Source organism: Papaver somniferum, chromosome 7 (assembly GCF_003573695.1).
Source record: "Papaver somniferum cultivar HN1 chromosome 7, ASM357369v1, whole genome shotgun sequence".
NCBI classification, from domain to species: Eukaryota; Viridiplantae; Streptophyta; class Magnoliopsida; order Ranunculales; family Papaveraceae; genus Papaver; species Papaver somniferum.
The window spans coordinates 94531336-94547800 of NC_039364.1; the positions used below are offsets into that span (position 1 = coordinate 94531336).

A 16465-nucleotide genomic window follows, 5' to 3' on the forward strand; every position below is an offset into this window, starting at 1 on the left:
CCAATATCAAAATTCATACCTTGAAAAATTCAATTCTATGTTATCACATCTCATGTAATCCGTATAGCAACTCCACCATTGAATTCATACACCAGAATAACCATATTTATTAAAACACCATACCAACAACATAATCCCCAATACAAAAACGTATAAACTATTATATAATTCTGATTTCCGGTCGAGTAACTCGAATTCCATAACAAAATATACTGAATGCTTCAATTTTAACATAATAAATTAGGAAACAAAGCAACCAAAAAAAATCAAAATAAACCCTAACTTGAAAAATGAAGGTTGAATTTGTGGCAACAAAGCTTGTTATTCTTGTGGAATCAAGAGATTTGGATCTCGGATTAATGATACCCAAACGAACCCTAAAAAAACCATCAGATGAAGACACTGAAGAAAAAAAACATAAACTAAATCACCTTACTTACCCAAATCATTCGAACTTGAAATCGAAATTCAGTGGAGATGAAATAATGACGATTCACCATTATCGTCTCCTCTAGTTACAGTTTGTAGAGAATTCTCTGGGCTTTTCTGATATCGCCATCGCCAGAGCTCTTTAACCGGTGAAGAATGGAAATGATAAGATAAAATTAGATCCGATTTAAAAGGGTGTTTTAGACATTTAGAAAATAGACTTTATAACTTCCGCGCGTGTTTAGACCAGCGAGTAGGATAAGTTGATGGGTGGATCCATCGTTAAACGAATCCTCCCAACTGGATTAACCAGTGATTCCTGAATAGAATAAGAAGGGGTGGCAATTAATGTGAGTGGTAAATTGGAAAAATATGGGTGATAATAGGTGAAACCCATGCAAACTAGTAATATCTAAAGTCTGTCTGAACGACTCAGCTCCACCCATATGCTTTTGGCGGGGGTTTAAGTACCCTTGACCATTGCCACAGTGGAGACAGAAATCAGAGCCATGCAGCCCTAACAACAACCCTAAAACATGGAATGAGGGTGCATTGGCAAGATATATAGTGGCTTTCTTGGATATGAAACAAAGCCTATAATTGATTTCATGTTTCTGAATTCTTCTTCTGCCATGCAAAAAAAAAAATGAAACATTTCTTAGCACTCAATTATGGTGAAAAACCCTCCACAAAAGTTGCAAATACAGGATACTTCAGGAATTATATCTGGACCATGAAGCAAACGTTATATTTACATAATAGCAGCTGGTACAGAGTTTGAGATCATCATCTCAAACAGACACATAGTTAAGTGCAAAGCCATTTATAACTACTGTTTCATCAGCTGGAGAGTTTTCTTAATTTCTGGAAATCGATCAGCCCAACCAGCATACCCTGCACAAAATTGAAGTAAACTTATAAACTACATAAACTCGGAACAAATTATGATGGCTCACTTGTTGAAAGATAGTGGGTGCATCAGTTGTAGGTTGTAGCACTCATCATGTAAGTATGGGCAACCATTCATATTTAATAGGGAAAGAAGAAAGGTTCAGTACACATGCATGAAACTTTATGGTGACGGACGACTCTTGACTTTACATAGGCTCTTAGACTACTACCTATCATCATTGATTAGCAAGAAAATGTGACGTTATTATCTCCATAACGTAAAACAAACCATGCCAAACTTCTTATTGACCAACTGTAAAAACAAAGAAAATTTAATATCATAAAAAGAAGTCGTATGGGTAATACTTTTAGAATACAGAATACGAAACTAAGTCTCAACATTGAACTCTTAATTTGCCTTCCTGTAAGTCCCTTCATGTGAAATTGAAAACAGAAAAATGCTAGGAGAACTTGAAAGTTCGGCCATTTTGCCTCAGCTTACTTTGGCAACTTTACAGTTAACTAGGGGAGATATATTGACTCAGAAAGTAGTGTTGGATATTGGCTCGATTTTAGGAAACATCAGTGTGATTTCTTAAATCAGTTTTGACTGATTTTTAGAATTATGTTTAGACTTGATTCTATACAAGGGCTTCCTATCTTAGTTAGTTTATGTTTCCTAAATTAGAGTAAAGCTTGGTTTCCTAATCGAAGTATTGTAAACCTATAAATAAAGACATAACCTTTAGGTTATAGACATCTACATCATCTACTTAAATCTTGTCTAAACCCTTAGGTTGTAGACATCTCCTCACAAAGAAGAGAAGTAATCTCTCCATTAGCAAGACGTAGATCCTCTCATGGCTTTGGGACTGGGAGAGTTGGGGGAGATTTGAAGGTGAGTTGAGAATGTGAAGAAGAAGAACGGGTGTTGAATGTCATGTGCATTATGTATTCTCTGATATATGAATAAAATGAATTTTTGCTGCCCATGGACGTAGGCCATTGCCGAACCACGTAAATCTCCGTGTCTTATGTGTTCTATGTGCATTAGCTTCCGTTGAATGTTTAGTTTTCGTTTCTGATGCCGGATCCTAGAATGCCTTGCGGAACAATATGAACCTCTCCGCACAACTAACTGGTATCAGAGCTTAGGTCTAGGTTCTTGAAATCTAGGGTTTGCTCGTTTAAATTGGGTCAGAAACGATATGTGACGATATCAAATAAGATGTCAAATTTGAAGAACAACACAAAGACAACAAAGACAAGGTGACGTTTTTTGACTGAAATTTGTGGTGAAGAATCGTGATAGGTTGGTGACAGTTTTAGAACTATGGTGCAAGGTTGTAACAGTTCCGTCAGAAAACGTGGTGTATTGAATTAGCAGTGGATTTGTTGAAAAAGGCATATTTATAGATTGAAGTAAAAGCCTAGAATAAGATGCATCAATAGGCATGTTGCAAAATCAAGTTATGTCTGGTTTGAAATCACAGGTACTTTGGAATTCAGAAAATCATTGTGTAGCCTCATGTGAAGAATCTTGGAGACAAGGTCGTTTGAATTGCATCAAGTTGAAGAGGTGGATTTTCTGATTTGACAAGCACCGTTTGAAGTATCAATTATTCATTGGCGAATGTATTTCAAGTGTTTCACATCCATTGATTGATACACTTTTGAAGTTGAAGCTCTACTTGAAGGGAGGATTTGACGTTGGTATACTTCTTGAGACATAAACCCTAGCTATTTTGCATAGCTTCTAGTACGTAATTCCATAACCTTATTAACTAGTTTGAGAAAGGTGTTTGGTTGTTTTTGGTTTTTACCTCGCTTGTTTGAGACTTTTGTGGATTATTTAGGAATACCTTGTTGGTTTTCCGTTTGAATGTGCTTGTTTTGCAAGCCAAGTTGCAAGGAAACAAAAGTGTTGTGTTTGAAGTACAAGTTGAATGGTTTGTACGTTGAAAGAGGTAAAAATGCAAAATCGAATTTCATCATGATCCTTAGAATTGTACGAAGTACCAGGAGGAACGATTTTGAATGTTACCGGTTGTCATTAGTTCTATCATGTTGTCCTAGACGTAGTCGAAGGAATTGAAGAAGAAGTTAAACTCAAGTTTGCCTCGGTTGCATGATATAGTGAGGATTGCGGAAACCTATTTGTAGGTTCCTTGTGAGAATTGTCGACCATTTGAATATCTTAGTGTTATGAGAGCACTAGCGGGAGGTTGATAAATTCTGGTTGAAGAGTTTGACACGAAGAAGTGCTTGAAGCTGGTGGCAGCATATTGCATTGTTAATGATCGATTGAAGACGGGGTAATCGGATTTCCTATATGGAGATATTGAGTGTGGTGGAGCTGTAGTTTCTTGTTCTGTTTTGAAGAGAAGCGATTGAAGATGAAGTTGACACAATCTTTGGCATATGCACCTTGGGCATATGATCGAAGAAAGGTTTATTTGAATGTGTTGAGTGTGCAACTTACTTGAAGAGCAAGCTTATGAGCGTTGAATTTCTGCAAGCTTTTATTGTTTACACAACAATGTAGGAGTAAAGATTTTCGTACCGTTGAACACTACAAATATGGTACGTTTTGAATCATCCACTCGGATGTTTGAAGGCACCTCTTTGATTTACAGTTTTTTTTTAAAGAGGAGCTAGGTGGTTTGTTACCTTTATTTTTGGATGATATTTGGCGAAGAATTAAGGTGTTTACCTTTTGAAGTCATCAAGTTGAAAAGTGCAAGACCGTGGTGAAAAAACAGATTGGTCATATGGATATGTTCCGTTTTTGAGGTGAAAACTCGGTCGCAAGGAACAAAGTACATGGTAGCACTTCACAATTGTAAGGTACAATACCACATGTGAAGTATATAGTTAAGTGAAGAAATCACAAGCTATTTGAAGAATGTGGTATGTCAATTGAATTGAATTGCTTTTTGGTCATAAGAAAAAGCATTGGAAAACATGAAAGAAGTTTCAAGTTCAGACGTGAGTGTTGGAACATGATCTAATGATGATGAAGAATATGTGGAAGTTCTCGAGTGTTTGAATGTTTGCATATCATGTGCATCCTCTAGGGAATGGTTTCTGACTTCTAGGAGTTGGAGTTTGAAGTTGAAGATGTTAAACATTCGTTTGAAGTACCTAGGTGCAACTCGAGGAGTTTGAAGTTGTTCGGTGTGTACCGAAGTTTGAAGAAGATTCAGAAATCGATTGGATCCATTTAACTCCGTGGGGTTTAAAATTGTTTAAACAGTGGAGTTTTTCTTTTCAAGAAGTTATTTCCAATGCAGATGAACTGATGAAAGGATTGGAGAACGGAAATCTGTATTGTTGAGTATGGAAGTCGAAGTGATAGATAATGCGGAATCTAATACATTTGAAGATTAAATCATGCAAGTAAGGCATGGAGTTGTAGAACGCAGAATCATGCAATTTAGGATTTTGCAAACATTGTGTAAAGGTGGAGAAAGAATCAAGCTTGGAGTTGGAGTAAAAAGTTCTAGTTTGTTGAAGATAAGAAACTATCATGAATATCACCACATATGGAATACTAGAATGTGTTCACACAGATGTTTGGGAACTTACTGTAAGGTATGAATTATTTCATCTTTCGAAGAAAACTTCGTAGGTATGAGGGTACACCATACATTTGCATGTGATGAAATATTGAACTCCGCATTGAAAGACGAAGTGTTGGAATTTGAAGAAGTAGGATGGAGGAAGAGCTCAAATTTGACAAGTGAAGTGGTGAGTTAAAGTCAAAGACTATATCCTACGAGTTGAAGCAAATATGCAAAGAAGTATATCTTGCAAGTTTGAAGAATATGTGCATGTGAAAATCTATGAAGTCGAAGACGCGTCAGGAATTCATAGATAACTGGAATTGATGAGAAATCAGCAAAGTCACGAAAGAATTGGTGATGTTTAGGATTGGCCATCTTGAACTAAATCAATGACTTGCGTTTGCAGTATCTTTAGGTGCATTAGTATGTTGGTGTCTTTTCTAAGACACGGTTGCAGCCCTACTATGGGATTGAATTTGTGAAGCACATATTGAAGCACATTGCATCCTTAAAAGGAATTTGAAACACCATACGGTGTGTGGGTGTCAGTTGACACATTCGAATCTTACACAAAGGTTTTGGAAATTGTACCATTGTAGCATCTTGGGATGATCGAAGTATGACAACATCATTAGATGATTGGAGAACTGAAGCCCTTTGAGGGATTGAAACATCTTCGGATGATTGGCACCTATGGGTGAGTGAAGTATTGAAGTCCTTTAGTGGAATTGAAGCATCTACGGATGATTGGCCCCTTTGGGTGATTGAAGGCAGTAGAGTATGAAGGCGTGGAAGGTGAATGTCGAGATTTCATGCCAAGGTGGAGAAATCAGAGAATGGTGAAGTTGAAGTTGTCCTAAAAATCTTGCCAAGGTGGAGAATTGTTGGATATTGGTTCGATTTTAGGAAACATCAGTGTGATTTCTTAAATCAGTTTTGACTGATTTTTAGAATTATGTTTAGACTTGATTCTAAACAAGGGTTCCTATCTTAGTTAGTTTATGTTTCCTAAACCTAAATTAGAGTAAAGCTTGGTTTCCTAATTGAAGTACTGTAAGCCTATAAATAAAGGCATAACCTCTAGGTTATAGGCATCTACATCATCTACATAAATCTTGTCTAAACCCTTAGGTTGTAGACATCTCCTCACAAAGAAGAGAAGTAATCTCTCCATTAGCAAGATGTAGATCCTCTCATGGCTTTGGGACTGGGAGAGTTGGGGGAGATTTGAAGGTGAGTTGAGAATGTGAAGAAGAAGAACGGGTGTTGAATGTCATGTGCATTGTGTATTCTCTGATATATGAATAAAATGAATTTTTGCTGCCCATGGACGTAGGCCATTGCCGAACCACGTAAATCTCCGTGTCTTATGTGTTCTATGTGCATTAGCTTCCGTTGAATGTTTAGTTTTTGTTTCTGATGCCGGATCCTGAAATGCCTTGACGAACAATATGAACCTCTCGGCACAACAAGTAGTGGGGATGCACGACCTCTCAAACATGTTAATAACATATTTCAAGACTTTGAAAGGTGGGTGCAGCATATTTTTAGTAAAGAAAGTCACTCTAAAATGGGTCAAACTGCAAAACAAGGCCTCTAGAAGATGAACATTGCTGATTAGTAATTTAAATAAAAAGAACAGAACTAAATATAAATACAAACTAGATAACAAATACGTATACATACCTCTGCTAATAATCTGGTGAAGATCGACATCTGCTTTACCATTATCAAACATATCCTGCATAAATTTAGTGGAGCAGGTAAAAGAAGTGGTTGAAAGAAGGAACCCATTTTAGGGGAACACAGATGGGGAATATGGAAGCTGTCATGAGTAGGGAACAGCATAGGAGAGTAGGTGACTAAAGAGAACATAGACTTGGTGCTGGTGATTATTGATAGTTGATCCATGCTCTAAGCATCTAACCTAGTAACTTCGTTGACGGTCCCTAATTAGGCAGAACTATTCGATCATGATGTTTTGGAACAATACCATTTTTGGTGAGAATGAGACACATGGCATGGGAATCTTTTTTTCCAAATGCCATTCTACAAACATCAATTTGGGCCTGAGGAAATCTATAAACAAACCACCACACAGCTAGTACAAACATTGCACAAAAATCTATCCTTGTATAAATTATCTAACAGTCAAAAGAGTTGGATTTTGCAGCCTATTTTGAACCTTTGGACAATGCCAGCATAGATTATTAACCATTATGAAAGAAAAATTGCCAAATTTACCTGCCCGTATGTTGCCAAACTTCTCATAATAAGCTGAGACAGTTTATTAAGAATGATATGGCCAACATTAGGATGATTCACAAGAGCTTCCTCAGATGTTGAGTCAAAGATGAGAGAGCAGAGGGTTGAAGCCATCATGATGATAGATTGATCATTTATATTCTCTGAAACAACAGGAGGAAAAGTTTCAATTAGAACAGTGACATGCTTCTAAGACACTCTGACTTTCTGGAACCAACACATCAATCAGAATACAATTTCAACGACACACTGTATAATATGTGTGACATTTCCATGTAGGCCCCAGCACAGTAGATAAAAGATGGAGGTCACTTTATACTCTACTTATACATCACTCTTGGAGACAAGACACAAAATATGACAGGTAAAACTACCTGCCCAAGATGCCAATGCTGTTAAGAGATGAATTTGAATAGAGCCATCAAATTGAACTCGGATATCTTCTCTCTAGTTAGACAAGAAGAAGAATATATGAATGCATTACGAAGAAGAAAAAAAACGATAAAAAGTAAAAGAATAAAAGAAGTTACATGCTTCGAGTGCAACAACTATCAGTGATACTTTACCCTTAGAAGAAGGTTCATCATGGTATCACAAGCCATGAATATGGTACTGCTATCCATACCCATACTGTTAAGGCCAATCAATTTGACAAGGCACTCCATAACCTGTAAACTCAAAGTAATATTAAAAAGCAAAACTAATAATATTTATATCTATAAACAACAAAAGTGAAGAAACCGATAGATAGAGCCGCTGTGGTCCGTTTTTTTCATTAAAAGAACAGTAAGTATGAGGTTCACTTACAGGCACCGACTATATTCCAATACCTTATATACAAGACAATAGATAACTTTCAACTTAAATGTTTTCTTCTGAAAAAAGAAAACCCATTATCTAAAGTAGCTTAATAAGGATAACAATAAAGGGTTTCTTCTCTACCACAAACTCGACAATAAGGGCCATGTAACTAAATCTTTTAGAGGTTAAGAGCCCACCCGAGTCAAATCCATGGCCAGTTTACCATTAATGCAGGTTATTCTCACCAGAATTTCACTTTAAGTGGTTACAAAGATAATGCTCGCTGTAGGCACTTAACAGATAGGTATACCACTATACTGAAGATTTGACAAGGCAAAGCTGGTCCAGATAACAGAACAGGATGATCTAGCATGAAAAAGAATTAATTGACAGAATATTTAACTGCCAGGAGAATGGATATGCACAGGTAGTAGGACAAATACATAGATGGTGGTGCCAACAAGCTTTTCATTTTAAGTTGATAGTACCAGGATGCAACAGTGTATGCGTTTGGATGTAAAAGAAATCAGAACCTTAAATCATGAAACCAACTAAATAGACTTACAGAATTATGTCCTCCAAATGATGCCAACATCTTACATCCTTCAATCTTCACTGTTACTTGGCACAGCATTGGAAGCAAAAAGCATGTAGAGAAGAAAGGGCTGTCAATTCATGACCAAAATTCAAGCAATCAGTAGTCTATATATATGTAAGCTGGTAAAACTGTCAAAGATCAAGCAAACTACATCAGTAAATGATGGGTTTGTCAGAAACCTTGGTTCATCTTCACCCTCAACTGAGAGCATGTACTCCAAAAGATCGTCAATCTTCTCCTTGCAGGCAAAGGGTGTTTCCGCCAAATAGCTGCAACAATGTTTATGGAAGAATGTTTTTCAACATGAAATTCAGAATTCTGGGAAGAAGGCCAATGAGAAACCTTTGCAGAAAGTAATATCACTGCCCATTTTACTACTTCCCAACTCAGACAGCATAAGATTATTTTTACTACTCATGTGTGATAACTAGGTTGGAGAAGCCAACAAAACAAAGAACGTCACTCAAAACAGAGTAGAAGAATACAATATCAGCCATGAGTAGAATAACCAAGAATATATTCATGTGAAATACAAGAAAACGAAAGCTGGGAAACACCAATTAGGTGCTGGAACCTAAAAATGAAGAAAAACTGCTGTGCAATTTTTCTTGATGAGATGACGAGATGTACGAGTACATGCACCTCAACCAGAATTAGTACGAATATATCCATGCAGACACACATAAATCTATCCACCACCCTTTTAAAGCAAGTGTTACAAAGAAAAAACAATTTGCATGTATATAACTCGGGATGATGCTTGAGACGGTATTGTTGACATAAAAAAAAGCATAATGCAATAAAATAGATAAGAAAAACTAGACGCAACAAATGTAACTAAAGTTATCCGTTGTGACATAAACTAAAGTTATCCGTTGTGACATAAAAAAATGTACAGGTAGACCAGTATAAAGCAGTTCCCTAGGAGATGATCAAATTTGCATACCTTCCAATAACTCTTACTGATGCAAGAAGATCGTCTCCTTTCCTTTGTCCATGATCCTTCAATATAATTATGGTAAATCAAGAATTTGCCAAGTTGCAATATTTTTAACCTAAAAACAAATATAAAAAATAATTACCTTTGCATCTTGTAGAAATTCCAAAACCACACCAATTGTCTCAGTCAGCCCAGCAAAGACCTTTGCCAAGGTACGTTCACTGATAGGGCTCCCTGCATTTGCTTCTGCAAAAAGATAAATTAAAAGGTTCTGTAAGGCACAAGGCATAAGACGTGGACAATTGTAAGCCACAATTGGTAGACAATTTTTGATGAGATAATTGGCCTTGTATTAGTATTCTCAAATATACATATTAAAGGAGACATAGAAAAGATGGAACAAAGGAATGAGACATGATTTTACAATAAGTCAACATATACTCATGCTGTACATCCACAAGAGAGAACACCCCAATCTAAAACCTCTAACTCACAAAAGATGGTTTTAAGGTGAACTAGAAAATAGGGGTCTGCAAATCACTCAGGTGCTCATATCGTGAGAAAGTCTAGGATGGTCTTGGATCATCTGTATCTGGGACCCTACAACATGTTTTTGATAAGTAAGAAAATATGGTAAAACAGAGTGGCTGGAGACTTGCAGTTGTTGAACCATTTGATGCGGCATTACAGCCTATGTAGTGATAAATCACAAGATTATTGGACTAATTTCGAGGAACATCATAGCTAATGCAAAACTCAAGCTGAAATGTTAAACATAGTATCATGCTATAGCCACAAATACTTTTAAGTTACGTAATTAAATTAATTATACCTTCATTGCCACATACACCAGATATCAGTTTGATAGTTTTCTCTATTAACGAAAATGCAACAGCAAGGTTCCGATGCTTCAAACTAATAACCTCCCCTCTTATTGATTGATTCTCTTCATATTTCATGTAGGCAATCTCATTAAGAAGAACAGCAACTTCAACCCTAGATGATTCCAGGACAAGCAATAGACATCTGATAAACGTTGACAAAAAATCAAACCACATTAATATACAGATAAGTTAAAGAGAGTCATTTGCAATGTATTCATAGTTTTACCTATCAGCTGGAATAGGCTCAATTTCCCTGTCATTGGGTAATTGCTTCTGATCAATCAACCAATTTTCTCCAACAATAGATATTATAGACTCAGCCAAAATAAGAGCCTGAAGCTTTTCAGCTGACACTGTAGATTTGGTGGCACAAAAATAGAAACAAATTTAAGGTTATTTATGCAATCAAGATAATAAGTAGAGTCATGTGCAAAGGGAAAGCAATCCAAACATCAGACACACCAACGCGATTCTGTAAGACTGCAACAATACCAACACGCATATAGGTAGTCCAGCTATTGTTTAACATCAAACGAAGAGAATTGTGCACTGGCACCTGGATGTTTAGAAAAAACACCATAAGCAATTCAAAAATTGCATCATAAAAACGGTGCTAGCATAAACACACTACACGAGCAATCAAATGAAAATATAGTGGATAACATGCTGACGAAAAAGGAAAAAAAAATCCAATTTGGAGAAATTATTAGAAACAGTGTAACCTGCAACCTGATATGTTCTGATACGCAAGACAAGTTCCCCTGTGTGGTGGTACACCAGCCTAACAGTTTCTGTACAGTAGACTTATATACTTATAAGACTCTACTTGGGTGTTAGATTTAATTGTGAATTTCGGTAATAATCAAATGCACTAGATAGCAGAATAGTACTGATACAGGTATACGTAGTACCAGCAACATTAGTTCTAATCAAATGAAGGAATTTGTTTTTTTATTTAGTTCTCAAATTTCAATACAGCATAGTTCTTCAAAATCTTCTTGACCTTAAAAACAATTCAGCAATTAGCAAATATATAGAATGTTCACAAGTCAGAATCTATAATAATACAAAACGAAAAACCTGAAGAGAAAAGAAAACTGACGGCTTGACGGGAACATCATATGCTACCTGGCAACTTAAAGCAAAATAGAACACTTCAATTTTGGAGAAATGGTACGCGAATGAATTCTAAATGGATAAGTATCGGAAGAGCGATTTGAAGGGGTTTAGACTTTAGTGTATTCAATAGCATTCATTACGGAAAATATATTCACTAAAGGCGATGTAAGCAACATGCTCAACATGAAATAACGTTGAACCATCTAACCTAGGGACTAGCTTACCTATATTTGGTTTAACAAACACAAGATCATGCACCTTTTCACACTACATTACTAATTGAAACACTAAATCAGCACCACCGGGACCCCAATACTGACTCCAGTACTATCATTGACCTTTTCATTTCTGTATTAATCTCATGCAAGCCTTTTGACAGTCAATCTTATAACCAGCAGAAGACCTTCATCTAGCGTTCACTTCAGTATCCTTCATTTGATTTTGGAATCGGAGAACATAGGCTAAGATGTGTGAGAGGGAGGGAGGGGCAGCCTAGACTCTAGAGGAGATCAAAAATTCTCATCTGTTTAGTACAGCTTTTATTTTTACCATTTGCTTGTAACAAGATGTTTAATGTTCCCAAAATCCTATGAAGTCCATCACCAGAGATTCAAAGTTCTAATTGGTTATTTCCAGTATATTAAGAGCTTCATTTTTCTTTTCTTACTCATTTAAACTTGGACTCCAACAGGCCCATTACTAAGAGAGGAGAAAATAGATGTGGAAGTTATTAGATGCTCAAACTAGCTTTAACTAATAGATGAAAATGTAAAACAAGAACATGCTACTGCTCATTTTTTACAAATGTGTATAAGGTGCATCACATATTTTCTGTAATTGATAAGATAGGCTAGTCACATACAGCATAGTTCGAGGACAGAATGACGGTCAGTAGGTGAAGCACTTCAAACTTGAGGGCGTTATGCAATAAAGCGAACTGTTTAGCTATCACGGCCACCTGTAATGATAGGAACAAACTTAAGAATTCTCGAACCTAAAAAGCAACTGCAGAACCCACGTAAAATAATATAGGTACTAACCATGCACGTAAGCTCGGAAGGATATTTCGTACAGATAGTTTCTAGAGGGAGCTTTGTCAGCACCAGTTGCAGAACTCTCAGAGCAAGCTCAAATGAATGAGAACCTGCACATAATTTTCAACAGTGAAGCGTTTCATATGACGCCTTTTCAAACTTCATATTCGTCAAAAAAATGAGAGTAGCACGTAATTACTCTATTTCCACCTGCCAATGGGTTAGTTCAATTCAACCCTCGCAAGGTTGACATGTCATTTGATGATCAACCTTAACTCTGACTAGTTATTTGTTTCTCGACCATACCAGCAATCTAGTCAGGGTCAGAGTTGAACCGCAAGGCCAGCTTAACAATTGTAAATTGTTAAAGGTAGAGAAGTCAACAAAGGCTTTTTCTGAACAGCCATGTATCAATATAGTGAAAATTATATCTAGAGTCCCCAAGCATCTGAGTATTTAGAAATAAAAGTGTTTTAAATTAATGAATTATTTAAGTTGGGGAATTACCGTTTGGCAAGGAATACATGCTAGAAGCAAGTACATTGATGCACCCAGAGTCGTAGAGTTTAGTAAGACCCCCTTCAGAAGCAGTTGAAACTAGAAACAAGAATTCATAGCATTCATCGTATATAGTAGGTCCCACTCTGCATGCATCATACATTATATGGTTAGTGTTACATTAAAAAGAATGAGCGAAATATCTGCTATTAATAATCAAAGAATAATCTGGCAATACACAGACTAAACCTATAACATTTGCTTCCCTAGTTACTCAATGGTTCCTTAGCCATGTATGATGTCGGTTCTTTACAAATATATTTGTACACATCAGCCACACTATTGGATCTCACTCCCATAATGATGCCTACAAATTAGTCCATAAGATCAAAGAGAAATAAATCACTTAGTCAACTTGTAAATTTAATTCTAACAACACTTTGTCGGAATTCTTTAAACCGTTCCTCTTCAACAGCCTCTGTAGGATCTAAAGTTACGAACCTCTCTTTTGTCGTATTCCATTTCAAAGAATTAGAAATAAGCGGAGTAATTTGCAAGGGAATCAGACCAGGGATCAAATTTTGATCCAAAACCCTAACAATGAACATCAGAAAACAAAACAAAGATTTTTCAAAATCACAGTTCACCACAGGAGTAAGTCTGACAAGAGAAATTACCCTTTCGATAATATTTCAAGGATAACTGGAACCTTTGAGATCATATATATCGACGAAGCAATCTCGGCGACACGGCAGATTGCAGCAAGAATAGTAACCGAAAGCTGTAAGTATGCATCTTGATTATCAACTTCCTTAACCCCAGCTGTAGCTTTCCCCGTCCCTTAGAAATAAAAGATGCAAACAGTTGGAAAATGCAAGAAATAGAAATGAAAAAAAAAAAAAAAACAATTTTCTAGACAAAAACCAAACTTGAAAAAAGGTACCACTCATCAAAAGCCTATCAAGAAACCGATCTCCAACAGCATCATAAATCCTACGAATTGAGGTGTGGTCATCTCCGGTACAGAATTTAGTGGCTAGAAGAAGACCAGCTAGCCTTTGTTCATCTCTTTCACCTTTCAAAAGTTTCAAGCAATCTTCCAAGGCTGGAGCTTGTTCTTTTGAATTCTGGATATGGAAACAAATCAAAGTAAGTTTTCTCCAGAAAATAAACTAGAAACTAGTTTTTTTTCTTTATACTTGTGTTCAAGAGAAAGATAACCAGTCTGACCGGTCATTAGTTAATATCTGATCAGCTAAATTTCACAGCTCTAGGCTTCAATAAATATAAATTTGACTTGGATGTAAGTAGAAAAGTTTGATTTCATAAAAAAAATAAAAATAAAATAAGATTCTTACAGACTTGTTATATAACTATTGAGAAACCAAAGATACTAACGAAGAAGAAGTAATCACATACCATGCTTAAGTTTCCCACAGCGAGCACGAGATGTAAAGAAAAAACTCTTGTCTTCACTTTCTTATCGATCAATCAGCCACAAAGCAACAGAAGAATTCATCAGCTCATGAACGAGTAAGTAAGTAATTAGGGTTTTCATCTTGAAATTTCATTCGAACATTAGCAAGCAAATTGGTTTACCTGTCTCCGTTCGATTAGTGCTTGCCTCAGGAGAGAGTCTTCAGCGCACAACAATTGGGGTTTAAGTTCGAGGTTTTTTGCCGTGGTAATCGAATATTTGTCCCTATTTTTGATGCCCTATACAAATATCCTTATCACACAATAAAATGAAGACTGTTATTGGGGCGTCACCTAATAAGACAAAAACGGGTCATCCATAAGTAATATCAAAAACCCCTTATCTTATATAATATTGTGATGACCAAACAATTCTTGTTTGGCTAATTTTAATTTAGTTTAATTAATTAAGCCTAGGTTGGACATATAGCAAACCTAGGCGTAAAATTGGAATTACACTTGGAAATCAACTAAATCTAGGCGTAAAATTGGAATTACGCCTGAAAATCAACTAAACCTAAACGTAAAATTGGAATTACTCCTGGAAATCAACTAAACCTAGGCGTAAAATTGGAATTACGCCTGGATATCAACTAAACCTAGGCGTAAATTGGAATTACGCCTGGAAATCAACTAAACCTAGACGTGAACAACATGTAAATCAAAGTTTACGCTTGAATTGAACTAAACCTAGGCGTAAGTTCTTCAAAAACTAAATTACGATTGAAAAATCTAGTACCGTACTCAGGCGTAACACTAGCAGAAAGTAAATAAAATCCTAATTTTACTTTGATTTCATTCGATTTAAGCACAAAAACGAGTACAAAAAGATGGGTTTGTTCGATTATTACCTTACATACACCATGGGTTGTTGTTGAGGAGTTTCAAAAATTCATTCTTCAATTGATTGAATCGGTGGAATGAGTTGAGGATGAAGTTGAGGTTGATTGAGATGTTGATTACCATCACTAGGATCAGTTTGCTTATTCCTCATCTGTTTTTATTAGTTTTAATTGAAGGGTCATTTTGGAAAAATTGCTATTGAATCAAAAGTATCCCTTAACCAGATTTTTGGTCACCAGATATCCAAGTGACGCCCTTTTAAAGGAGTGTGACGCCCCAATAACAGCCTTCATAAAAATGTCCCTCTCCATCTATAAGCCCATTAGGGGTCCATCAACGTTTTTCTTTTTTCCTTATTTACCCTCCCTATATAATAAGCAATTCATCGTTTCTTCTCAGTTTCAGATCTGAAAAAATTCCACTCTCCTCCTCCAGCTCCACCATCACCGTCTTCCATCACGAAAAATCTATTGAACGAGACTCCACCACCATATCTCAATCTCGTCTCCACCTATATCACCATCAAAAATTAACATAATCCCACCACCATCTCCTCCTAAACAGTCGATTTAGATCGATTGCTACTTGCTTCAGCTACAAATATAAATCTAGTGACAAACGATGCGTGTAAACCTAATTTCAGAGCTTAGATTTATTTCGATTTCAACTGGATTAAGGAAGATTATATCGCTGATATGTTTGAGGGTGATTTAACTAATGAGTTTCCCTGTCGTGGATCTGCTTGTTGAGGTTCGTGTTTTCTCTCAGATTTCAGTTTTTAATAGTTTGATTAACTTAACTTAATGAATGGTAATAGAGGTTTAAAGCGAATTAGATTTTTGCGATGGTTCTGGTTGTATTTGATGATGTAGATGGAAGAAGGTTAAAACGATGTAATTGATGATGGATATTGTGGTGGTTCTGGTGGAATGATGGTTGTGGTGAGGTTGGAGTATTAAAATTGTTGATGAAGATAGTGGTGGATTTGGTTTTTTTATGGTGGTGGTGGTGGTGGTGGTGGTGAATATGGTCTTGAATCTGTTGTTGTTTATGAGGCTACAGGTGATGATAAATTGTTGTTGTTTATATGTTTTTTACGGGATCAATTGTTGTTGTTGACC

At 36.3% G+C, this 16465-nt stretch overlaps 1 protein-coding gene across 3 annotated transcripts; it reads right to left on the minus strand.

The window, feature by feature from the left end:
- Positions 1-1062: 1062 nt before the first annotated feature.
- Positions 1063-14748, minus strand: LOC113297891 (neurochondrin-like). 3 transcript variants are annotated; one of them, XM_026546464.1, is made up of 19 exons: positions 14625-14748; positions 14445-14504; positions 13969-14152; positions 13703-13865; positions 13035-13171; positions 12534-12637; positions 12356-12451; positions 10837-10930; positions 10601-10727; positions 10323-10516; positions 9633-9736; positions 9497-9552; positions 8730-8819; positions 8518-8617; positions 7718-7819; positions 7526-7598; positions 7131-7294; positions 6573-6627; positions 1063-1323 (listed from the first exon to the last, which is right to left on the minus strand). In XM_026546464.1, the coding sequence occupies exons 2-19, from the start codon at positions 14445-14447 to the stop codon at positions 1259-1261; spliced, it is 1911 nt and encodes a 636-aa protein (XP_026402249.1). In that variant the 5' UTR covers positions 14448-14504; positions 14625-14748; the 3' UTR covers positions 1063-1258. The 3 variants fall into 3 exon arrangements, with proteins under 3 accessions (XP_026402249.1, XP_026402246.1, XP_026402247.1); XM_026546461.1 differs by having other exon boundaries at positions 1080-1323; positions 14445-14500; positions 14625-14724; XM_026546462.1 differs by having other exon boundaries at positions 1080-1323; positions 14445-14495; positions 14625-14712.
- Positions 14749-16465: the final 1717 nt, after the last annotated feature.

Coding starts and splice junctions, on each gene's coding strand:
- LOC113297891 (XM_026546464.1), bottom strand. Junction 13,866..13,968: donor TGATAGGCTTTTGATGAGTG/GTACCTTTTTTC, acceptor TTTATTTCTAAG/GGACGGGGAAAGCTACAGCT. Junction 10,931..12,355: donor TTCTGTCCTCGAACTATGCT/GTATGTGACTAG, acceptor CTAAACATCCAG/GTGCCAGTGCACAATTCTCT.